Here is a 26,870-nt window from a genome sequence, read left to right on the forward strand (position 1 = left end):
CCTTCTTTTCAATATCCAGGCCTTTATTAAAACTATTATCAATTGTTATGGTTTACACAATAGTTTTCAAATAATAGAATTTATGTTAAGAAAACCTTGATAGCTATACAAAAACCGAGATGTGATAAAAGAAACTTTTGTTTTTCTGTATATCATTAATGGCATATCTCCCTGAAACTGCTAAAGTCTGAATCATACTTTTGTTCCAATATACAACGGACCCTGTTGCTTGAAGGGAAAATAAGCACGAATAATAAATGACAAAGCCAATACATTAAGAAAAAACAACACATATACATCATCGATTTGTAGATTTTAATGTGATATCGTTAATCACTACTTAGTTATCCTGTTCACCTCCGATATCATAGTCAATGGAATAAAAACCATCGTCTCAATGTGAATCATTTTGGTACATAACCCATTCACTATAAACAACGTACGTACAGGTAAACACCATTTATGATGATGATTATCATTAAATGATCAAATACATATTGATAACATAGCTCTGGATCATCGGTACGAAAGACATATTTGAATAGTCATGTTCACCGGTTGATCTTTACTTGGTCTGGAATTAGACGAGTATTTCATTTTAGTGTTCTTGACGTACACTAATGATACCATTAAATTACGTTTGTATAGACGTACACTAATGATACCACGTAAATTACGTTTGTCTAGACGTACACTAATGATACCACGTAAATTACGTTTGTATAGACGTACACTAATGATACCACGTAAATTACGTTTGTCTAGACGTACACTAATGATACCACGTAAATTACGTTTGTATAGACGTACACTAATGATACCGCGTAAATTACGTTTGTATAGACGTACACTAATGATACCACGTAAATTACGTTTGTATAGACGTACACTAATGATACCACGTAAATTACGTTTGTATAGACGTACACTAATGATACCACGTAAATTACGTTTGTCTAGACGTACACTAATGATACCACGTAAATTACGTCTGTATAGACGTACATTAATGATACCACGTAAGTTACGTTTGTATAGACGTACACTAATGATACCACGTAAATTACGTTTGTATAGACGTACACTAATGATACCACGTCAATTACGTTTGTCTAGACGTACACTAATGATACCACGTAAATTACGTTTGTATAGACGTACACTAATGATACCACGTAAATTACGTTTGTATAGACGTACACTCATGAAACCACGTAGATAACGTTTGTATAGACGTACATTAACGATACCACGTAAATTACGTTTGTCTACACGTACACTAATGATACCACGTAAATTACGTTTGTATAGACGTACACTAATGATACCACGTAAATTACGTTTGTCAGGGAATGTGTAGGTTTATCGTGCAAAAAACTGTAATTTGAGAGCATTTGTATATGAGGAATGGTATTTAGCAAAAATTGATCAATAAATAAATAAATTAATTAAAACAAGAGATCCATTTTAATCTCTCTTGTTACCTCTTTTGGGAGATGACCATAAAACGCGTGTTTTTACGCACACACACACACCCTAGGATGAACACCCATTGAAAATAAACATACCTACGCGGATTCATACAGTTTGCAAACAAAATTTGTTCATACCCCGATGAAACTTAATTTTTTTTTACATCAATGCTTAATTAAAAGAAATCTAGAGCACAATGTGACGTCATCAGAATATGTGATCTTACTAATGATTCCTTCTAGGAATCACTTTATTGTTTACATTGCTACCTTGCTGAATATCAAGAATTCTACGACGTCTGCGAATGATCACAAAAACTATTCCGTTCCACACTCCACCGGCATTCGAAAAGAAAATATTGGCAATATAAAGTACAATAGGTCCTTCTCCAAAAGTTATCCATACACCATACACCGCCAAAGCCCACCACTGGACAAAGTAGGAAATTAGGAACAAAAACATGTTATTAGCGGCATTATGAGTCCATTTCCTGGATTGAGATGCACTACCCAGTGTTTGAGAAAGGCGTTTTGTTTCGGTCCTGATCCGGTACCAAGAAAGTCCATACAAAATAACGTTGTTTACCAATACAAGGCATAGTGGTATCGTCGTCAGATAGAAGTTTAACTGTCTAGCCGTCACTCCGTCAAAGAAACAACTGGAAATAAAAAAAAACAAGAGGCCCATGGCCTTTAACGGTCACCTTCATTATGAAATAATTTTTAGTTAATTTGACCGTATTTGGCCGCGCCAATCAGACTCTTGGAGAAATAGGGTCAACATGTGCGTACAACCCAACTGTCATCTTATGTTATGAATTCCAATAGAAATCAAGCAAATCACAATAAAAATGTTATTTCCCTATAAGCTGTAGCAACGTTTACCCCCTTCCCAGAGGTGAATGTGAGACCCCAGGGTGATGAAATTCACGATACTGGTTAAGTACCTTAACACCTTTCCACCTATTAAGAGTATTTGATTCTACCTTATTTGGGTCTTGAGAAGAAGATTTTTTTTGAAATTTCAGTTAATTTGACCCCTTTTGTACGATGGCCGATATCGGACGGGCAAAACAGTGTAAACATTTCATTTGAAGCATTTGGCTTTAAAGTATGACGTTAAGTAAAGCCAGAATATCCAGCCAGCGTAATGGAAGAATGGTATCACTCGAAACCGAAATATGTCTTGTTTGCCTCGTGCGAATGTGACAAAAGTTAATTGTTTTCTGGTATTTCTATCGGATGCAGTCAACGACCACAAGGCGATAAAACAAGATAAGAAAGAATGTTAATTGATATTTAGAAGTAGTAGATAACTTTGTACACAAAAAGTGTACGTACAAATCCTGTGTCAAAAACCTGTTACTAGTAACACATTTTTGACACATAAAATGTACGTACATTTTTCGTTGACAAAAACGTACTACTAGTAACACTGTTTTGCCCGTCCGATATCGGCCATCGTACTTTTGGCCCCGCAATACATAAATTGGTTGACCTAAAACATGGAAGGCTTCTGCAAAATTTTATTGAAATTGGTTCATTGGGTTTCTGAGAGGAAGTCGAAAAATGTAAATTGTTTACGGACGCACGACAGACAAGGCACGACGGCGGACAAAAGGCGATTAGAATAGGTCACCTGAGACGTGTGACCTAAAAAAATTCCGGTAGGAATCAAAAATAAAATCTTTGATGAAAAAAATGATAATTCATTTGTATTTCTTTTATTTTTGCAGCATTGGTGGACCAGTTTATAAGTTTATATATTAAAATACTGCCGATAAGTCTCTTCGTGCTACTGCTATATCGCAGTCAGTTCAGTGTAGTGTGGGGCGTATATACTTCTGATAATTAAACTGTTATAACATTTGTCATCTGTTATCAGCAATATGACCTAGTCCGTGATTCCTATGATTCAAACACGTGCATACGACGTTTGGACGGACAGATGTCTAACATCTGGTGTTAGGACCAAAGAAAACAAAATAAAGCCTTGTTATATGTTTTTGTTTTTACTTTCTTTCGTTTTTTAATCTTTTCACCCTTCGCAACATCAGTGGAAGCCTATCGCGTATAGTTTTTCTTCTCTCTGTTAGGCTTCATATTGTGCCAATTTGTTACAACTAATTTTGTGACGTATTTGACAGGATATTGCCACTTTGTACCAATTGATTTTGTTGTAACAAATTGGCACTCAAACAAACAAGGTTTAGCTTAAAAAATTACAACAAATTACGAAGGCAGTTAACCCTGACTGCGTATAACACCTGTTAATTACTAAAGTATCAAGATGACATTCTAATATGAAAAAGTTAGATATCATCAATGTTACAAATTTGGAACAAGCATTGCATGGTCAAAACCTTAAACAATGGAGGAATGTAATTACTGAAGTATCTGATATCAGTGAGGGACATGTTAAAACGGAAACGAATATTGATCAGTGCTGTAGTAAGCCCAGCACTATTGTAAAGTAATTGTCAATCTGTCCTATTTTTGTTTAATTTGATATCATTCTATGTTATCAGCTCATATCGGAATTTTTATTCAGTTTATATATATATCAACACCCAATATTTATAACAATGGATAGACGTGTAGAGGAAAACAGTTTGGTAGGCCAAAAGGAGAAAAATAGTTTAGTAGGCCAAAAGGAGAAAAACAGTTTGGTAGGCCAAAAGGAAAAAAATAGTTTAGTAGGCCAAAAGGAGAAAAACAGTTTGGTAGGCCAAAAGGAAAAAAAACAGTTTGGTAGGCCAAAAGGAGAAAAACAGTTTGGTAGGCCAAAAGGAAAAAAATAGTTTGGTAGGCCAAAAGGAGAAAAACAGTTTGGTAGGCCAAAAGGAAAAAAATAATTTGGTAGGCCAAAAGGAGAAAAACAGTTTGGTAGGCCAAGAGGAACAAAACAGCTTGATTGGCCAAAAGGAGAAAAACAGTTTGGTAGGCCAAAAGGAGAAAAACAGTTTAGTAGGCCAAGAGGAACAAAACAGCTTGATTGGCCAAAAGGAGAAAAACAGTTTAGTAGGCCAAGAGGAACAAAACAGCTTGATTGGCCAAAAGGAGAAAAACAGTTTGGTAGGCCAAAAGGAGAAAAACAGTTTGGTAGGCCAAAAGGAGAAAAACAGTTTGGTAGGCCAAAAGGAGAAAAACAGTTTAGTAGGCCAAAAGGAGAAAAACAGTTTGGTAGGCCAAGAGGAGAAAAACAGCTTGATTGGCCAAAAGGAGAAAACCAGGTAGACATATAAATGAGGTAGACATACAAATAGATTTGTTGTTGTCAAAAGTCGATCAGGAAAACATAAAAAAAAGATTTGTTGTTGTCAGTTGTTGATGAGGTAGACACATATATTGTTAATTGATTTTTGTCAATAATAAATCAGGTAGACATATAAATCAGGTAGACATATAAATCAGGTAGACATATAAATCAGGTAGACACATATATTGTTAATTGATTTTTGTCAATAATAAATCAGGTAGACATATAAAAGGATATGTTGTGTCAATAGTCGACCAATTCAGGTAAACATATAAATATAGATTTGTTATTGTCAATATGATGCTTAAACAAAACCGTCTGCTCGTTATTTACTGAAATAGTTAGACAATGTTACCTGTATGTGTTTGAAATCGATTTATCACAGTCATGCAAGTGCCATTTTATTTTTTAATTTTTTTTTTTATTTGAGATCATGCTATGTTATCATTTGCTATTGACTGATGGCAGCAGACAACAGTTTGACAAAGGTTCCAAACAATTGGTAACCAAAACCAACCATAATATACATTATAACACAGATATGTAATTTGTATATGAAATGACTTAAGAACGTCGTTACTTTATAGTTTCGTAGTAACTGAATTACCATTTCCCTACCATGGTAAGACGGCTCTGGTTTATGGCGGAAGGAGACATTTTGCAGACAAATACATCTAGCAGGAGACGTGTTGTGTATGTATGTGGCTTATGTTACCGTTTTAATATGCCCAGTATAAGTTCTGATCCATACGAATACATACCATAGTCATTAATAAGTGTGAACTGATAATCTTTCTGTTAAAAAACAAGCCTACAGAAAAACAGTTTCCATTTAAGTTAGCAAAAACAGAACCATGTAGTCGTTCAGGAAGACATAATAGACATATAAATAGAATTGTTGTTAACGTAAGTTTTATTTCGTTTCTTTTGATAGAGCATATGACAACATGTTTATATCAACAAACAGAAACGGGATATGGAAACAAGCTTAAAAGCCTATACTTGTCCACTTCATTCAATTGCAATCTACATTATTGAGATGGACAGCAATAAACGAAATCTGAGAGAGAAAAAAATATGTGATCATATATAAACTTTACTATTATCTACTAGAAGGAGAGGATGTGCAGAGAGGAGGGGAAAGGTGAAAGTGCAATGAGCTTGCCAGCTTAATTATTAACAACATAAAATCTTTCATGATTATAATGATCTCCATTTAGAGAAAAAAATATAGGGTACCAAATGATTCGTTAACTGAGGAAGTAATTTCCAAAGTGATGGAAGTAACGAACATAATATGTATGAAATCAAAAGCGTTTAGTAGCAATCATAAACTTTTGAATACATGTAAACAATTCCTTATTTTCTTCGAAAGAGAGATTTTCATCTCCAAATAGTAACATCCTTTCAGCTAAGTGATACCGATTGATCGGATTGAAGTATGGCGTGCGGAGATTAACGTATAGTGGGCATCGCAAAAGATAGTGGAAATTTGTTTCATTCGATAGTCTGTATAAACAGAGAGGACTATCAACGAAGCCTTTCGAGTAAAGGTGGAGCTACATTCCATTCTTAGTCTCGCATGGAGGATCTGACCTTGTCTGCTGCCAGAGGAGAATATAATGGTACTTTGGTGGAAGGTCCATGCAAGTGTTTCTTGAGTTTCGCAATGACAGATTCGGTTTAACATCAGACGGAAGAGAGTTCCAACATTTTAAGACAGAGGAAATAAATTGTCAATAATCGATCAGGTAGACATATTTACAAATTTGTAATAAAATTCATGAAGAATATTGAGGCATCATCTTATATTTTTAAATTCTTATATTCGAATGAATTACCTCCCTCTAGTGTATTGCCTTTAATTACAATTGGATATGATGGCAATATGTCCCGTAAACGGTCTGCTACCAGTACTTAAACATTACTGCCATATCTAATGGTTTGAGATGTCAAACTTTATCCTGAAGAACGACAACTCTGGGCGATGGCTTTTTTTTTTTTTTTTTTGGTTTTTTTGGTGTTTTTTTTTCATCATTAAATTCTCTAGAATTACAAAGAAGGCAAAAAGAAACAATTCAATGACGAATCATCAGCTAAGAAAAGCACTCCTTTCATTCTATTCAGCTATTCCCAAATTTAAATGCCGAACATGGTATTGCACTTTAATAATATATTGTCCCAACTTATGCAAACTCATCAAAAAATACTTACAAAGTCCCATTTGGACCGATTTTGTCAGCCGCCAGAATACTGGCCCCGATGAGGAAGGGGGCAAGAATGATAAGGCCGAGCAGCTTCCAGTCATATTTCCCAAAGGATATATCCTTGTGTAAGAACATCATACAAAATATGTTGACAGCCACAAACAAGACGAGGAAGACTTGAGCGAATCCAAGTTCAAGTGTCATGAAACCATGAAACTTACATAGTTCTCGAGGAGAAACGTGGTTTTTTGTTATCAGCATTTGAATGTGTTCAGTGGAATGGATGACGTTGAAGGTAGCGTCACATGCAGCAGCATATACAATTAGTCGTTCACTTTTAGTGCGGTCGTAGAATTTTTTCATCTTTTGTTGCTTGATGGACACTCCCATGACAATAGAAGCACACAAGAAGCTTGCGCCCATGGCGATTAGTGAGATGATATGTATGACGTAAAACTGACCACTGTCCAGCCCTTTTGGTGGTTCATCGTAACCGCTTCTCATTTTGGTGCGGTAGGGGTCTAATAGATCTACGTCTACCTGTTGTCGTTATCCCTCAACAACTTCAATGTTAAACCAATCAGCGGTGTAGCCATACTTCTATATGTTTTATTATTAATATCAGTGTGCGATAATCATACATTTAGGCGTATCACCATGGCGATAATATTCAAGTTGAATGTACTCATTGTAGGTCTATTGATTAACGGTTGCCCATTTAGAAACCATGTGTATTAGTTCATCATAGTTTGTCGACCAAACAGCTACTAGAGCCATGACATGGCATCCCCAATACAAATACAACACTAGCTTTTCGATTATGTACTCGATTACACCATATTGTTATACGTCCATAATACGTCTCTTCGCCACGCCGCGGTGTTATGACTGATATTGGTCCCAGAATTGAGGATATAAATGCCACATTAGACAATGCGAGTTTCAAAAAATTCATTCACATGAATTAAGATTTTGTTGACCACTTAACTGTCATTACGGAGAAAGTGAGCGAAACACCTAGGTGAACTATGTGTAATAGGGTACAGGTGAATTATGTGTAATAGGGTACAGATGAATTGTGTGTAATAGGGTACAGGTGAATAATATGTAATAGGGTACAGGTGAATTGTATGTAATAGGGTTCAGGTGAATTATGTGTAATAGGGTACAGGTGAATTATGTGTAATAGGGTACAGGTGAATTATGTGTAATAGGGTACAGGTGAATTCCGTGTAATAGGGTACAGGTGAATTATGTGTAATAGGGTACAGGTGAATTATGTGTAATAGGGTACAGGTGAATTATGTGTAATAGGGTACAGGTGAATTATGTGTAATAGGGTACAGGTGAATTATGTGTAATAGGGTACAGGTGAATTGTGTGTAATAGGGTTCAGGTGAATTATGTGTAATAGGGTTCAGGTGAATTATGTGTAATAGGGTACAGGTGAATTATGTGTAATAGGGAACAAGGTGAATTGTATGTAATAGTGTTCAGGTGAATTATGTGTAATAGGGTACAGGTGAATTATGTGTAATAGGGTACAGGTGAATTGTGTGTAATAGGGTACAGGTGAATTATGTGTAATAGGGTACAGGTGAATTGTGTGTGATAGGGTACAGGTGAATTATGTGTAATAGGGTACAGGTGAATTTTATGTAATAGGGTTCAGGTGAATTATATGTAATAGGGTTCAGGTAAATTATGTGTAATAGGGTACAGGTAAATTCCGTGTAATAGGGTGCAGGTGAATTCCGTGTAATAGGGTACAGGTGAATTCCGTGTAATAGGGTACAGGTAAATTCCATGTAATGCGGTACAGGTGAATTCCTTGTAATAGGGTACAGGTAAATTCCGTGTAATAGGGTACAGGTAAATTCCGTGTAATAGGGTACAGGTGAATTCCATGTAATGCGATACAGGTGAAATCCGACGGAAAGCTTACCATTATTGAGATAGCTGTCTGGTATCATTTCCATGTAGGTAGGACGCTAGAATTGTACTTACTACCCCGATTGCATGATCGTTAGAGGTGACTAAATTCGGGATATAATCTTTTCTCTTCTTTCTTAACAACTTTTTTCTTCCCAATATCTCCATTGACACTGTCACATATTTTTGCCTTTCATTGAGCGATCGCCTTTGTGGTAAAGGCGTTGGGTTCTGTCCTGGCTGCTGCCCCTGCCTGACGCCCAGTATTTTAGTAGTGGGACGGCTTGTTCACCCGGTAAAGTTCTCAGTATAATGTGACCGGGCGGGGTGTCCTGTTGGTTTATTTGGTAGTATGCTTATGTAAGGTACATGCGATGTAGCACTATATATCGCTGCCTCCAAGAACACACACGCATACACTTCACGCATTCACCAAATGTTGATAGGATGTTAAAATTACAAAATCAGATTAAATGAAGTTTTTTTCTCATCAATTATGACGTCACAAATGTGTGAGTGTTCGTGTTTCATACCATATTTAGGAAGGGGGTGCATTGTAAGGGCACATTAGGCCATTTATTTTGTAAATCTAAATTTATTTAAACCTATTACGAGTAAGGATTAAGTGCATCTTCGCTAGCCAAGGCTTCCGATTACGTTACACTACACGAACCCTTGGCGGATATAGGCGTGTTCAAACCGTCGCGCCCTGGAATCCCAGGGCACCCAATCAAATCGCGTTTTACGTTCAGGCTTGGTTTCGCAGTAAACAATACAGAGCTACAATGTCGACTATGTCATGGCATTTTACCTATATACAGAGACGAAATATCTTTAGGGAAACATTCGCAGTGTTTGATCAATCAATTTAAGTCATTGATCACATATCTCATCAAAATGACACAAGCCTCCATGTGTGTTTGTAAACATCTCAGATGAAGTAAATCGGTAACGCTCGTTTTGATTGGTCGAAAATTTCATGCATAAAGAGTGGTAATTTTGAATCTCCGCTAGAGGGCCAGAACTGACGACTATATCCGCCAAGGGTTCGTGTAGTGTAACGTAATCGGAAGCCTTGGCTAGCGAAGATGGGATTAAGTGTGGATCACTATACATTTTTGCTGGAGACAAAAGAACTAATATTGCATTGGTTTATCGATTGTTATATCCACAATCAATGGATTACCCTTTATTATACGACCATGTACACATTAGATTTCAAAGCTTCACTTTTGAGGATTAGACCTAGAAATACAGACGCTTATCCTTCCCGAACAGCTTGAGATTATTCACTTAATATTTTTTCAATGATCTCAACGTTTGTTAAGGTTTGTAATAATTAACGTCCTACCAACAGTTATTATGGCCATCCCGTGTAGTGTGTGCGGTATATATGTAGTACTACCTGATAGAGGACACTCCACACTGTCATACTGACATCTGACAGAGTGAAACGAATTAAGGGAAGGAACTCTGATAGATTAGAATGAGCTTCGCGATATGTTTAAATTTTAAATAACATGGCCAATGGACAGAGAAATCATGAGATGGCAAAAGTCGCATTTTACGAATCACGCAATGGTAGGGGCAACATGTACATTTTGTACAATTCTTATGCCCTACATAAAGTGTTGATTGTCCACACTGTACTCTTTGACACCCTTCTTTGTTTCATCATTCTGGCAGAGACGTATATACCAAGTCTCTGATTCTGGTATATCGTTACGTCCATTCATGTCACTGGCTTGGGGTCCAAAAATGATGGGACCGAGAATGATTGGGGCCTAAAATGATTCTAGCTTTGAACGATTCGGGCCGACAATGATTGGGCTGGAATGATTGGGGCCTAGAATGATTGTGGTCTAGAATTATTTGGGCTCATAATGATGATGGACCGAAAATGATTGAGGCCAAGAATGATTGAGGCCTAGAATGATGGGGCCTAGAATGATTGGGACCTAGAATGATTGGGACCTAGAATGATTGGAACCTAGAATGAGTGAGTTCGAGAAGAGAGACATAGAAAGATGGGGGCCCAGAATGATTGGGACTTAGAATGATAGGGCCTAGAATGATTGGGACCCAGAATTATTGGGGCCTCGAACGAGGGGCTTGGCATTATTGAGGCCTAGAATGATTGTGGTCTGGAATGATAAGGGTCAAGAATTACTGGGGTCTAGAGTGATTACGGCCTAGAATGGAATGATTGGGACCTAGAATGAGTGGGGTCGTAAAGGAAGATACATAGAATGATTGGGGCCCAGAATGATTGGGGCCTATAATGACTTGGGGCCCAGAATGATTGGGACCTAGAATGAGTGGGGCCGAGAAGGAAGGGGACTAGAACTATTGGGGCCATAATGATTGGGGCCTGGAATGATTGAGGCCTAGAAGATTGGGCTGAGTTATCTGGTAATGACAGCTTTTGGTTCTATGAAACAGAGATGAAAAAATTTATCGTCGTAAATTAATTCTTGGGCATATTTTATACAAAGTAGACAGACAGATAGGAAAACAATGAACTTGTACGTTTTCTCTCGTGTCTATACCATATAAATATATCCTAATCCGGATTTCCTCGGGTCCGTTAAATGCCCGTTGTTTGTCCCCTTACATATACACTTCCTCAAGTGGTGCTTATTTACGGCTTTAGATTTCATGGCGATGTAATATTTAAGGGCCGTGTAAGGGTCGCTTTAGTACAGATAGATATGTGTCTGTTAACCAATACTTACCAACACTCTCCAGTTATGACATACCAACGTGATAATAAACAACCGGAAACAATGTAAAATCACTGAACAAAACGGAGTTACTATATATCCATGTTACTGTTGTATTTCATGGTCAACATTGCCGGCATGCTCAATGACCCCGGTTTCATCGGTCCTTAAAGAAATTCCGTAACTTAATTTGCGATAGGATAACACAGGGACGTACATAAATTCAAATAAAGCTTTCTAAGATCCCCCCCCCCCCCCCCCACTCTCTGAAGAGTTGTCATTCTTATAACCAGTGTAAGAATTAAACTAGGCGTCTGTATTAGTCGTATAATCATTGTGTGCACGCGGAAGGGTCCTCATCCGGGATCGTCATACTCATACATGGCGAAGGTTAGGTACACATTATAACCGATAGTAGCCACCTAAATGTAGGTCCTTATCAGGTAGTCTAAAAACAAATTTGAACGGCGACACCAATAATCTAACAAACCTCCATTTACTAGTATTAAGGTTTTATTCGGTCCTTAACATAAAGTGTAAAATAATAAGTTTCAATTTCCAATAGCAGCAATCAAAGACCACATTATTAACTTCTGCAGGTAGTTCATCTGCATTCTCTAGTGGTCAGGAAATATCTGGACAGAACCTCGGCTAACCGGACAATCTGTACAAATCCTCACGTGTCCAGCCCACCTGGACAGATCCTGAAATGACTAGACTACCCGACTCATTCTCTTGTAACCGAACCATTTTTTTTTACAAGTCCCCACGTGATCGGACCACCTAAACAAGTCCCCACGTGATCGGACCACCTAAACAAGTCCACACGTGATCGGACCACCTAAACAAGTCCCCACGTGATCGGACCACCTAAACAAGTCCTCACGTGATCGGACCACCTAAACAAGTCCTCACGTGATCGGACCACCTAAACAAGTCATCACGTGATCGGACCACCTAAACAAGTCCCCACGTGATCGGACCACCTAAACAAGTCATCACGTGATCGGACCACCTAAACAAGTCCTCACGTGATCGGACCACCTAAACAAGTCCTCACGTTATATTGACAGGTCTTCACGTGGCCGTGTTATCTGGACAGGATCCTCACATGACTGAAAAACCTGGACAGGTCCTTACTTGGCCTGGCAAACTGTCATCACGTTACTGGACCATATCTTGGAAATATTCATGTTATCGGTACATCTATACTTGTTCTCACCACATGGACAGGTCCTCACGTGACCGACCATCAGTACAAGTCATCACGTTCATGGACTATTTGGACAGGTCCTCACGTGACCAGACGATTTGTACAAGTCATCACGTTCCTAGACAATTTGGACAGGTCCTCACGTGACCAGACGATTTGTACAAGTTATCACGTGCCTGGACAATTTGGACAGGTCCTCACGTGACCAGACGATTTGTACAAGTCATCACGTTCCTGGACAATTTGGACAGGTCCTCACGTGACCAGACAGTCTGTACAGGTCATCACGTGCCTGGACAATTTGGACAGGTCCTCACGTGACCAGACAGTCTGTACAGGTCATCACGTGCCTGGACAATTTGGACAGGTCCTCGCGTGACCAGGCAGTCTGTGCAAGTCATCACGTGCCTGGACAATTTGGACAGGTCCTCACGTGACCAGACCATCGATACAAGTCACCACGTGCCTGGACAATTTGGACAGGTCCTCAAGTGACCGAACTATCTGTACAAGTCATCACGTGACCGGACCATCTGGTACAAGTTATCATGTAAGGGACAATACAACCACGAATGTATTTTAACCAGATCTCTCCGTGATTTTAAACTTTAATTAAACATACAAATGAGTTACAGAAGATACGTTCCACAGATAAATATGATGATATATATCAACGACAGATCATATAAAAATCGAAGTATCCATCTTTGTGCCTGCCTATTGTCTCTGACACGTTGAAGTATAGTCCGAAGCCAGGATATTGTCGTTTGACTTGGCAATGTCTCCCTTCTGATTATTTATTCTGACGTGTCTCATTGCAGTAGGGCTAGCGTCACCAGACCTATTTATCTTGTCCACAGACGTTTTATCGCCGTTTTTGTTCCTTTGCAGGAACCTGCGACGTATCACTATGTACACCAACCCGTTCAGGAATCCACCAATATTCGTGAAAGTTGTCAGAAAGTAGTAAATGATGACAGGGATATCATCGGTAAACAACTGCCACGCACCAAATAGAGCTGCAGCCCAGTACTGGACAAAGAACGCCAGAAGGAAGAGAATCATGTTTCGTGCCACGCGCCGCGTCCGTGACGACATCCTGGAGCCTTTAAACTTGTTGGAGCCCACTTTGAGGCGCCAGTATGTCAGACCGTACAACACCAAATTTACCGAGAAGACGATCAGTAAGGGGATGGTCAGGTACACTGTGTTCATCAGTTTGCCGGTGATAGCGTCCATAAAGCAGCTGCAATGTGCAAAATGGCGGACATTGTAATTGACAATAACATTTCGACCAAGTGCATTAACAATGACTATTGTTGATTGTGTACATATAACATATTGATCTTAGGACACTACATACACACGGTGACATACAAGGGAATAGCACCTCTAAACATGTGATTAGTGATGGAAGAAAGGAGGAGGTGATCAGCGGCCCACGACGTCACAATATCTGTTTGAATACCATCGCAACTTGTTGCAAAACAGTCGTTTCATTCTTTATAACAACATGTATGTGGGTGTGGCGCCACCCAGTGGTACGTATTTTTGAAGAAAACAATTATCACTTTAATTTTCAATATATATTTTTTAAATTAATATGAAATATTCCGTATATCATAATTATATAGTAAGTTACGGTATTTCCTTGATGTATTGGAAAATCTTGATCTCTGGTAAAAATCTTGTGGGTACGTACTTAGGTGTCGGTGCCTCAATCAAATTGAAGCATGTCGGCATTTTAATAGTCTTTGTCATTAACACATAAATGTTTACTGTGAAACCGTTGTTAGAACATGAAGTCGAATTCAATGTTCTAAATTACCATATTATCATTTCCTTAATTGAACTTGAATAATTATTTTGAAAAGTTCAGTTTTAATATTTTAGATAATCAACATACACTCTATCTCATTCAGATAATTCTTTCCAAACTGGCTCTGGTAGATTTGAACAACACTAAAAACACTTACAAGACTGTGTTTGGTCCGAACTGGTTCAAAGACACGGCAACAATGGAAGCGATGAAAGGTGCCCCGAAAGTCCAAATTAACAGTCGGTGGTCCCATTTTCCGAATGGAATATCCTTGTTGAAAAACATCAAACAAAACGCATTTATGGCCACCAGGTTTATCATGAAAATTTGTGCGCTCAAAAACTCGGACAAAATAAATCCGTAGAAAGCACAGAGTTCTTTTGGCCTGACATGAGATTGGGTGATGAGTACATGAGTGTGGTCCAGACTATGGGCGATATTGAAAAGGCAATCACAAATAGCTATGTACACGATAAACCGATCACTCTTTGACCAGGTGAAAAAGTTGGTCTTTCGTTTTGTGAAGGACGCGGTAATAACAGTGACGGCACACAGAAAACTCACAAAAATACAAAACAATGCTGCCAGATGGACACCGTAAAAATGACCATGGTCAAACACAGGCAAATCATATCCACTCTTGGCAGAAGATATGTCCGACAAGTTTCCGTTTGATGTCTGCATTTTCGGTTTGGATATTTCCCGTCGGTTAGTTATTTGGTAAACCTTCTCGGTGGCGTTCCATGACTCGTTAATTGAAACTTCAATTGTTATAATTTTTGAATTTTCGCCATACATGAATTACATTGTTTATAAATTATAGATTAAATAGCCGAGTGCACCGTATTACTGTTGTGTAGTATGTCAAGGCTAGTAAAGATGTACGTCGTACATGAATAAGGTATAGCGACAGCCAATGACTGGGCTCAAACAGACTTCTAGTCATATACTATTTGTCATAGGCGCATGGTACGGAAGTAAGTATTTCCGAAAGTAGGCCCAGTGACTATCTCATCTTATACCCCTTCCGTTCTTTCTATTATGTCCGTGTATAAACAGTACAACTTTCATATTAATATCAATAGCTTCCACTGGAACGGAATATCGGGGAAAGTCCATGAAAGTTAGTTGGGTAGCTTTGATCTAGCATCAACATTTTAAAAGAAAGGAAAGGACATTTTAAAGAAATTCCATTGTTATTATTTATTATTAATTAGTAAAGCGCCATGTCTACTCCAAAAATACGGTTAATCTAATATAGATTATATTATCTAGCCCTTTGTACCGAGTCCCCCCTGATTTGTGGGAAGGTCCTGAGATGTATATGTGTGTGTTAGTATTTCCAACACTACAATGGAGAGGAGTACACAGAACATATACTATACATGTTGTTACGGTCTTTTAAATGTTCAAAACATAAAAATCACTCCAACAATCTCACAGAATGAGTATTGTAGATGGAACTGTTGTTGTTATGACGGTTGCTAAGATCATGCCAAGAACTGTCTGACACTTTCCCGCGATAACAGCTGACGAAATATGAAACAATTGCATTTTAAATAAAAATCATGCTGTGCTTTAATAACAAAATATGATCAAACTTAATCATAATGTAAATATAAAGAATGATTTTTTTTTCGTCATTCATGAGGTCATAACAACATTGGCTACTGGACATCTTCCATGAATCGCGTTTCGTTAAGTACTTGATTCTGAATCCTTTGTTTAAAAAGAATTATATGTACTATTGCAATTTATTGCAATTTGCAATAGTAAAATAAAGTTTAAATAAAAACAGAATAGTGCACGTTTTTCATAAGTATTTAAGTATTTGGATAATGATTTCTTCCTGCTCTTGTCGATTATTACGGTTCAATAAAAACGATATACCTCTACAATTTCATTTTGATAACACGTTTCAATTATATTTTCTCTTGGGATATTGTTCCACCTGCCATTTTCAAACGGAAGTTAAGCATTGCATGTTCGAACAGTAACATGGGTGTAACTAACTATAGCTAGTTGTGGATGGGGTGTAGCTAATGATAGCTAGTTGTGGGTGGGGTGTAGCTAATGATAGCTAGTTGTAGAGGGGTGTAGCTAACGATAGCTAGTTGTGGGTGGGGTGTAGCTAATGATAGCTAGTTGTAGAGGGGTGTAGCTAACGATAGCTAGTTGTAGAGGGGTGTTTATAACGATATCTATTCGTGGATGAGGTGTAACTAACGATAGCTAGTCGTGGATGGGTGTAACTAACGATAGCTAGTTGTGGGTGGGGTGTAGCTAATGATAGCTAGTTGTAGAGGGGTGTAGCTAACGATAGCTAGTCGTGGATGGGTGTAACTAACGATAGCTAGTTGTGGGTGGGGTGTAGCTAATGATAGCTAGTTGTAGAGGGGTGTAGCTAACGATAGCTAGTTGTGGGTGGGGTGTAGCTAATGATAGCTAGTTGTAGAGGGGTGTAGCTAACGATAGCTAGTTGTAGAGGGGTGTTTATAACGATATCTATTCGTGGATGAGGTGTAACTAACGATAGCTAGTCGTGGATGGGTGTAACTAACGATAGCCAGTCGTGGGTGGGTGTAACTAACTATAGCTAGTTGTGGGTGGGGTGTAGCTAACGATAGCTAGTTGTGGGTGGGGTGTAGCTAACGATAGCTAGTTGTAGAGGGGTGTTTATAACGATATCTATTCGTGGATGAGGTGTAAATAACGATAGCCAGTCGTGGGTGGGTGTAACTAACTATAGCCAGTCGTGGGTGAGGTGTAACTAATGATAGCTAGACGTGCAGGGGTTAACTAATGATAGCTAGTCGTGAAGGGGGTTGTAACTACTGATAGCTAGTCGTGTAGGAGGTTGTAACTTCTGATAGCTAGTCGTGTAGGGGTTGGAACTAACGATAGCTAGTCGTGTAGGGGTTGTAACTACTGATAGCTAGTGGTGTAGGGGGTTGTAATTACTGATAGCTTGTCGTGTAGGGGTTGTAACTAATGATAGCTAGTCGTGTAGGGGTTGTAACTACTGATAGCTAGTCGTGTAGGGGTTGTAACTAATGATAGCTAGTCGTGTAGGGGTTGTAATTACTGATAGCTATTCGTGTATGGGTTGTAACTAACGATAGCTAGTCGTGTAGGGGGTTGTAACTAATGATAGCTAGTCGTGTAGGGGTTGTAACTAATGATAGCTAGTCGTGGAAGGGGTTGTAACTAATGATAGCTAGTCGTGTAGGGGTTGTAATTACTGATAGCTAGTCGTGTAGGGGTTGTAACTACTGATAGCTAGTCGTGGAAGGGGTTGTAACTAATGATAGCTAGTCGTGTAGGGGTTGTAATTACTGATAGCTATTCGTGTATGGGTTGTAACTAACGATAGCTAGTCGTGTAGGGGTTGTAACTAATGATAGCTAGTCGTGTAGGTGTTGTAACTAATGATAGCTAGTGGTGTAGGGGGTTGTAACTACTGATAGCTAGTGGTGTAGGGGTTGTAACTACTGATAGCTAGTGGTGTAGGGGGTTGTAACTACTGATAGCTAGTGGTGTAGGGGTTGTAACTACTGATAGCTAGTGGTGTAGGGGTTGTAACTACTGATAGCTAGTGGTGGAAGGGGTTGTAACTACTGATAGCTATTCGTGTATGGGTTGTAACTAACGATAGCTAGTCGTGGAAGGGGTTGTAACTTATGATAGCTAGTCGTGTAGGGGTTGTAACTACTGATAGCTAGTCGTGTAGGGGTTGTAATTACTGATAGCTAGTCGTGGAAGGGGTTGTAACTACTGATAGCTAGTCGTGTAGGGGTTGTAATTACTGATAGATAGTCGTGGAAGGGGTTGTAACTAATGATAGCTAGTCGTGTAGGGGTTGTAACTACTGATAGCTAGTCGTGGAAGGGGTTGTAACTAATGATAGTCGTGTAGGGGTTGTAACTACTGATAGATAGTCGTGTAGGGGTTATAACTAATGATAGCTAGTCGTGTAGGGGTTGTAACTACTGATAGCTAGTCGTGGAAGGGGTTGTAACTAATGATAGCTAGTCGTGGAAGGGGTTGTAACTACTGATAGCTAGTCGTGAACGGGATGTAACTAATGATAGCTAGTCGTGTAGGGGGTTGTAACTACTGATAGCTAGTCGTGTATGGGTTGTAATTACTGATAGCTAGTCGTGTAGGTGTTGTAACTAATGATAGCTAGTCGTGTAGGGGTTGTAACTACTGATAGCTAGTCGTGTAGGGGTTGTAATTACTGATAGCTAGTCGTGTAGGTGTTGTAACTAATGATAGCTAGTCGTGTAGGGGTTGTAACTAATGATAGTCGTGTAGGGGTTGTAACTAATGATAGATAGTCGTGTAGGGGTTATAACTAATGATAGCTAGTCGTGTAGGTGTTGTAACTAATGATAGCTAGTCGTGTAGGTGTTGTAACTAATGATAGCTAGTCGTGGAAGGTGTTGTAACTAATGATAGCTAGTCGTGTAGGGGTTGTAACTACCGATAGCTAGTCGTGTATGGGGTGTAACTAACGATAGCTAGTCGTGGGAGGGGGTGTGTAAAATAACGAAGCTAGTCGTTTTAGGGGGTTGTAACTACTGATAGCTAGTGGGTGTAAAGGGGGGTAATACTGATAGCTAGTCGTTTTAGGGGGTTTTGTAACTAATGATAGCTAGTGGTTTTAGGGGTTGTAACTACTGATAGCTAGTCGGTGTAGGGGGGTGTTTTTTAACTACTGATAGCTAGTCGTGTAGGGGGGTTGTAATACTGATGATAGGGCGTGTAGGGGTTTTTTTTTGTAACTACTGATAAACTAGTCGTTTTATTTGGGGGGTTGTAACTACTGATAGCTAGTCGTGTAGGGGTTGTAACTACTGATAGCTAGTCGTGTAGGGGGTTGTAACTACTGATAGCTAGTGGTGTAGGGGGTTGTAACTACTGATAGCTAGTCGTGTATGGGTTGTAATTAACGATAGCTAGTCGTGTAGGGGGTTGTAACTACTGATAGCTAGTCGTGTAGGGGTTGTAATTACTGATAGCTAGTCGCGTAGGGGTTGTAACTACTGATAGCTAGTCGTGTAGGGGGTTGTAACTACTGATAGCTAGTCGTGTAGGGGTTGTAACTACTGATAGCTAGTCGTGTATGGGTTGTAACTACTGATAGCTAGTCGTGTATGGGTTGTAACTACTGATAGCTAGTCGTGTAGGGGGTTGTAACTACTGATAGCTAGTCGTGTAGGGGTTGTAACTACTGATAGCTAGTCGTGTAGGGGGTTGTAACTACTGATAGCTAGTCGTGTAGGGGGTTGTAACTACTGATAGCTAGTCGTGTATGGGTTGTAACTAACGATAGCTTGTCGTGTAGGGGGTTGTAACTAACGATAGCTAGTCGTGTAGGGGGTTGTAACTACTGATAGCTAGTCGTGTAGGGGTTGTAATTACTGATAGCTATTCGTGTAGGGGGTTGTAACTAATGATAGATAGTCGTGTATGGGTTGTAACTACTGATAGCTAGTCGTGTAGGGGTTGTAACTAATGATAGCTAGTCGTGTAGGGGGTTGTAACTACTGATAGCTAGTCGTGTAGGGGTTGTAACTAACGATAGCTAGTCGTGTAGGGGGTTGTAACTACTGATAGCTAGTCGTGTAGGGGGTTGTAACTACTGATAGCTAGTCGTGTAGGGGGTTGTAACTAATGATAGCTAGTCGTGTATGGGTTGTAATTAACGATAGCTAGTCGTGTAGGGGGTTGTAACTACTGATAGCTAGTCGTGTATGGGTTGTAATTAACGTTAGTTAGTCGTGTAGGGGTTGTAACTAATGATAGATAGTCGTGTAGGGGTTGTAACTAACGATAGTTAGTCGTTTAGGGGTTGTAACTAAAGATAGCTAGTCGTGTAGGGGGTTACAACTAACGATAGCTAGTCGTAGAAGGGTTAACTAATGATAGTTAGTCGTGTAGGGGTTGTAACTAATGATAGATAGTCGTGTAGGGGTTGTAACTAACGATAGTTAGTCGTTTAGGGGTTGTAACTAAAGATAGCTAGTCGTGTAGGGGGTTACAACTAACGATAGCTAGTCGTAGAAGGGTTAACTAATGATAGTTAGTCGTGTATGGGTTGTAACTAATGATAGCTAGTCGTGTAGGGGGTTGTAACTACTGATAGCTAGTCGCGTAGGTGTTGTAACTAATGATAGCTAGTCGTGTAGGGGGTTGTAACTACTGATAGCTAGTCGTGTATGGGTTGTAACTAATGATAGCTAGTCGCGTAGGGGGTTGTAACTACTGATAGCTAGTCGCGTAGGTGTTGTAACTAATGATAGCTAGTCGTGTAGGGGTTGTAACTAATGATAGCTAGTCGTGTAGGGGGTTGTAACTACTGATAGCTAGTCGTGTATGGGTTGTAACTAATGATAGCTAGTGGTGTAGGGGGTTGTTACTACTGATAGCTAGTGGTGTAGGGGTTGTAACTACTGATAGCTAGTCGTGTAGGGGTTGTAACTACTGATAGCTAGTCGCGTAGGTGGTTGTAACTAATGATAGCTAGTCGTGTAGGGGGTTGTAACTACTGATAGCTAGTCGTGTAGGGGGTTGTTAACTACTGATAGCTAGTCGTGTAGGGGTTGTAACTAACGATAGCAAGTCGTGTAGGGGTTGTAACTACTGATAGCTAGTCGTGTAGGGGTTGTAATTACTGATAGCTATTCGTGTAGGGGTTGTAACTAACGATAGCTAGTCGTGTAGGGGGTTGTAACTAACGATAGCTAGTCGTGTAGGGGGTTGTAACTAACGATAGCTAGTCGCGTAGGGGGTTGTAACTACTGATAGCTAGTCGTGTAGGGGGTTGTAACTACTGATAGCTAGTCGTGTAGGGGTTGTAACTACTGATAGCTAGTCGTGTAGGGGTTGTAACTACTGATAGCTAGTCGTGTAGGGGTTGTAACTACTGATAGCTAGTCGTGTAGGGGTTGTAACTACTGATAGCTAGTCGTGTAGGGGGTTGTAACTACTGATAGCTAGTGGTGTAGGGGTTGTAACTACTGATAGCTAGTCGTGTAGGGGTTGTAATTACTGATAGCTAGTCGTGTAGGGGTTGTAACTAATGATAGCTAGTCGTGTAGGGGGTTGTAACTACTGATAGCTAGTCGTGTAGGGGTTGTAATTACTGATAGCTAGTCGTGTAGAGGTTGTAACTAATGATAGCTAGTCGTGTAGGGGGTTGTAACTAATGATAGCTAGTGGTGTAGGGGGTTGTAACTACTGATAGCTAGTGGTGTAGGGGTTGTAACTACTGATAGCTAGTCGTGTAGGGGGTTGTAACTACTGATAGCTAGTCGTGTAGGGGTTGTAATTACTGATAGCTAGTCGTGTAGGGGTTGTAATTACTGATAGCTATTCGTGTAGGGGTTGTAATTACTGATAGCTATTCGTGTATGGGTTGTAACTAACGATAGCTAGTCGTGTAGGGGTTGTAACTAACGATAGCTAGTCGTGTAGGGGTTGTAACTAATGATAGCTAGTCGTGTAGGGGGTTGTAACTAACGATAGCTAGTCGTGTAGGGGGTTGTAACTACTGATAGCTAGTCGTGTAGGGGTTGTAACTACTGATAGCTAGTCGTGTAGGGGTTGTAACTACTGATAGCTAGTCGTGTAGGGGTTGTAACTACTGATAGCTATTCGTGTAGGGGTTGTAACTACTGATAGCTAGTCGTGTAGGGGGTTGTAACTACTGATAGCTAGTCGTGTAGGGGTTGTAACTAATGATAGTTAGTCGTGTAGGGGTTGTAACTACTGATAGCTAGTCGTGTAGGGGTTGTAACTACTGATAGCTAGTCGTGTAGGGGTTGTAACTACTGATAGCTAGTCGTGTAGGGGTTGTAACTAACGATAGCTAGTCGTGTAGGGGTTGTAACTACTGATAGCTAGTCGTGTAGGGGGTTGTAACTAATGATAGCTAGTCGTGTAGGGGGTTGTAACTAACTGATAGCTAGTCGTGTAGGGGTTGTAACTACTGATAGCTAGTCGTGTAGGGGTTGTAACTAACTGATAGCTAGTCGTGTAGGGGTTGTAATTACTGATAGCTAGTCGTGTAGGGGGTTGTAACTACTGATAGCTAGTCGTGTAGGGGTTGTAACTAACGATAGCTAGTCGGTGTAGGGGGTTGTTACTACTGATAGCTAGTCGTGTAGGGGTTGTAATTACTGATAGCTAGTCGTGTAGGGGGTTGTAACTACTGATAGCTAGTCGTGTAGGGGTTGTAACTACTGATAGATAGTCGTGGAAGGGGTTGTAACTACTGATAGCTAGTCGTGAACGGGTTGTAACTAATGATAGTTAGTCGTGTAGGGGTTGTAACTAACGATAGCTAGTCGTGTAGGGGTTGTAACTACTGATAGCTAGTCGTGTAGGGGTTGTAACTAACGATAGCTAGTCGTGTAGGGGTTGTAACTACTGATAGCTAGTCGTGTAGGGGTTGTAACTAATGATAGTTAGTCGTGTAGGGGTTGTAACTAACGATAGCTAGTCGTGTAGGGGGTTGTAACTACTGATAGCTAGTCGTGTAGGGGTTGTAACTAACGATAGCTAGTCGTGTAGGGGTTGTAACTACTGATAGCTAGTCGTGTAGGGGGTGGTAACTACTGATAGCTAGTCGTGTAGGGGTTGTAACTACTGATAGCTAGTCGTGTAGGGGGTTGTAACTACTGATAGCTAGTCGTGTAGGGGTTGTAACTACTGATAGCTAGTCGTGTAGGGGTTGTAACTACTGATAGCTAGTCGTGTAGGGGGTTGTAACTACTGATAGCTAGTCGTGTAGGGGGTGTAATTACTGATAGATAGTCGTGGAGGGGTTGTAACTACTGATAGCTAGTCGTGTAGGGGTTGTAATTACTGATAGCTAGTCGTGTAGGGGTTGTAACTAACTGATAGCTAGTCGTGAAGGGGTTGTAACTAATGATAGCTAGTCGTGTAGGGGGTTGTAACTACTGATAGCTAGTCGTGTAGGGGTTGTAACTACTGATAGCTAGTCGTGTAGGGGTTGTAATTACTGATAGCTAGTCGTGTAGGGGGTTGTAACTACTGATAGCTAGTCGTGTAAGGGGTTGTATTATGATAGATATCGTGAAGGGGTTGTAGACTACTGTTCGTGAACGGGTTGTAACTAATGATAGTTAGTCGTGTAGGTGTTGTAACTAATGATAGCTAGTCGTGTAGGGGTTGTAACTACTGATAGCTAGTCGTGTAGGGGTTGTAACTAACGATAGCTAGTCGTGTAGGGGTTGTAACTACTGATAGCTAGTCGTGTAGGGGTTGTAACTAATGATAGTTAGTCGTGTAGGGGGTTGTAACTACGATAGCTAGTCGTGTAGGGGGTTGTAACTACTGATAGCTAGTCGTGTAGGGGTTGTAACTAATGATAGCTAGTCGTGTAGGGGTTGTAACTACCGATAGCTAGTCGTGTATGGGTTGTAACTAATGATAGCTAGTCGTGTAGGGGGTTGTAACTACTGATAGCTAGTCGTGTATGGGTTGTAACTACTGATAGCTAGTCGTGTAGGGGGTTGTAACTACTGATAGCTAGTCGTGTAGGGGGTTGTAACTACTGATAGCTAGTCGTGTAGGGGGTTGTAACTACTGATAGCTAGTCGTGTAGGGGTTGTAACTACTGATAGCTAGTCGTGGAAGGGGGTTGTAACTACTGATAGCTAGTCGTGTAGGGGTTGTAACTACTGATAGCTAGTCGTGAAGGGGTTGTAACTACTGATAGCTAGTCGTGTAGGGGTTGTAACTACTGATAGCTAGTCGTGGAAGGGGTTGTAACTACTGATAGCTAGTCGTATAGGGGGTTGTAACAGTTCTATTATATCAGACTTCAAGGTTCATTTTGATATTTTGGCCCCGGATATGACGCGACAGGTGACGTCACTGGTCAAGATGGAGTATATGTTTGGTCAATGTTGCGGTAAATGCAAAATGCAGCAAAAAAAAACAAACAAAGTTAAGATTGAATGCAAGCTGAATAAGTGGATGTATTTTTTAAATGACACATTAATAAAAGTATATTCCTGATTCAAATGCATCAAAAATGATTCAAACTGATATGATTTTGTTATCCGTACTGAATCGCATTATATAGTTCGTTAATTTATTTAATCATCAGTTTTACATTATAACCACCAGCATTAAACTATGCCGTTTATCTTTTTAAAGATATCTTGTTTATGTTTATTATCGTCTTCGAGGTTCGACAAATAACAAAAATGTAAATATCCGATAATAAACGTAAAAAATCACATGAACCTTCGAAATCTTATATTATAGGACTAGGGGTTGTAACTAACGATACCTTGTCATAGAGAGGGTTGACTAATACTAACGATACCTTGTCATAGAGAGGGTTGACTAATACTAACGATACCTTGTCATAGAGAGGGTTGATTAATACTAACGATACCTTGTAGAGAGGGTTGACTAATACTAACGATACCTTGTCATAGAGGTGGTTGACTAATACTAACGATACCTTGTCAAAGAGAGGGTTGATTAATACTAACGATACCTTGTAGAGGGGGTTGATTAAAACTAACGATACCTTGTAGAGAGGGTTGACTAATACTAACGATACCTTGTAGAGGGGGTTGACTAATACTAACGATACCTTGTAGAGGGGGTTGACTAATACTAACGATACCTTGTCATAGAGAGGGTTGACTAATACTAACGATACCTTGTCATAGAGGGGTTGACTAATACTAACGATACCTTGTAGAGAGGGGTTGACTAATACTAACGATACCTTGTCATAGAGAGGGTTGACTAATACTAACGATACCTTGTCATAGAGAGGGTTGACTAATACTAACGATACCTTGTCATAGAGAGGGTTGACTAATACTAACGATACCTTGTCATAGAGAGGGTTGACTAATACTAACGATACCTTGTCGTAGAGAGGGTTGACTAATACTAACGATACCTTGTAGAGAGGGTTGACTAATACTAACGATACCTTGTAGAGAGGGTTGACTAATACTAACGATACCTTGTCGTAGAGGGGTTGACTAATACTAACGATACCTTGTCATAGCGAGGGTTGACTAATACTAACGATACCTTGTAGAGAGGGGTTGACTAATACTAACGATACCTTGTAGAGAGGGTTGACTAATACTAACGATACCTTGTCATAGAGAGGGTTGACTAATACTAACGATACCTTGTCATAGAGAGGGTTGACTAATACTAACGATACCTTGTCGTAGAGGGGTTGACTAATACTAACGATACCTTGTCATAGCGAGGGTTGACTAATACTAACGATACCTTGTCATAGAGAGGGTTGACTAATACTAACGATACCTTGTCATAGAGAGGGTTGACTAATACTAACGATACCTTGTCATAGCGAGGGTTGACTAATACTAACGATACCTTGTCATAGAGAGGGTTGACTAATACTAACGATACCTTGTAGAGAGGGTTGACTAATACTAACGATACCTTGTAGAGAGGGTTGACTAATACTAACGATACCTTGTCATAGCGAGGGTTGACTAATACTAACGATACCTTGTCATAGCGAGGGTTGACTAATACTAACGATACCTTGTAGAGAGGGTTGACTAATACTAACGATACCTTGTAGAGAGGGGTTGACTAATACTAACGATACCTTGTCATAGAGAGGGTTGACTAATACTAACGATACCTTGTCATAGAGAGGGTTGACTAATACTAACGATACCTTGTCATAGCGAGGGTTGACTAATACTAACGATACCTTGTCATAGAGAGGGTTGACTAATACTAACGATACCTTGTCATAGAGAGGGTTGACTAATACTAACGATACCTTGTCATAGCGAGGGTTGACTAATACTAACGATACCTTGTCATAGCGAGGGTTGACTAATACTAACGATACCTTGTCATAGAGAGGGTTGACTAATACTAACGATACCTTGTCGTAGAGAGGGTTGACTAATACTAACGATACCTTGTCATAGCGAGGGTTGACTAATACTAACGATACCTTGTCATAGCGAGGGTTGACTAATACTAACGATACCTTGTAGAGAGGGTTGACTAATACTAACGATACCTTGTAGAGAGGGGTTGACTAATACTAACGATACCTTGTAGAGAGGGGTTGACTAATACTAACGATACCTTGTCATAGAGAGGGTTGACTAATACTAACGATACCTTGTCATAGAGAGGGTTGACTAATACTAACGATACCTTGTCATAGCGAGGGTTGA

General features: G+C 39.7%; 2 protein-coding genes across 2 annotated transcripts; both read right to left on the reverse strand.

The window, feature by feature from the left end:
- Positions 1-352: 352 nt before the first annotated feature.
- Positions 353-7,463, reverse strand: LOC117324307. Its single transcript, XM_033880092.1, has 2 exons — positions 6,946-7,463; positions 353-2,131 (listed from the first exon to the last, which is right to left on the reverse strand). Exons 1-2 carry the CDS (start codon positions 7,440-7,442, stop codon positions 1,699-1,701), a joined length of 930 nt encoding a protein of 309 aa, XP_033735983.1. The 5' UTR covers positions 7,443-7,463; the 3' UTR covers positions 353-1,698.
- Positions 7,464-12,092: 4,629 nt separating this feature from the next.
- On the reverse strand, positions 12,093-15,959 carry LOC117324308. Its single transcript, XM_033880093.1, has 2 exons — positions 14,783-15,959; positions 12,093-14,052 (listed from the first exon to the last, which is right to left on the reverse strand). Exons 1-2 carry the CDS (start codon positions 15,421-15,423, stop codon positions 13,524-13,526), a joined length of 1,170 nt encoding a protein of 389 aa, XP_033735984.1. The 5' UTR covers positions 15,424-15,959; the 3' UTR covers positions 12,093-13,523.
- Positions 15,960-26,870: the final 10,911 nt, after the last annotated feature.

This window comes from Pecten maximus, chromosome 3 (genome assembly GCF_902652985.1).
Source record: "Pecten maximus chromosome 3, xPecMax1.1, whole genome shotgun sequence".
NCBI lineage: Eukaryota > Metazoa > Mollusca > Bivalvia > Pectinida > Pectinidae > Pecten > Pecten maximus.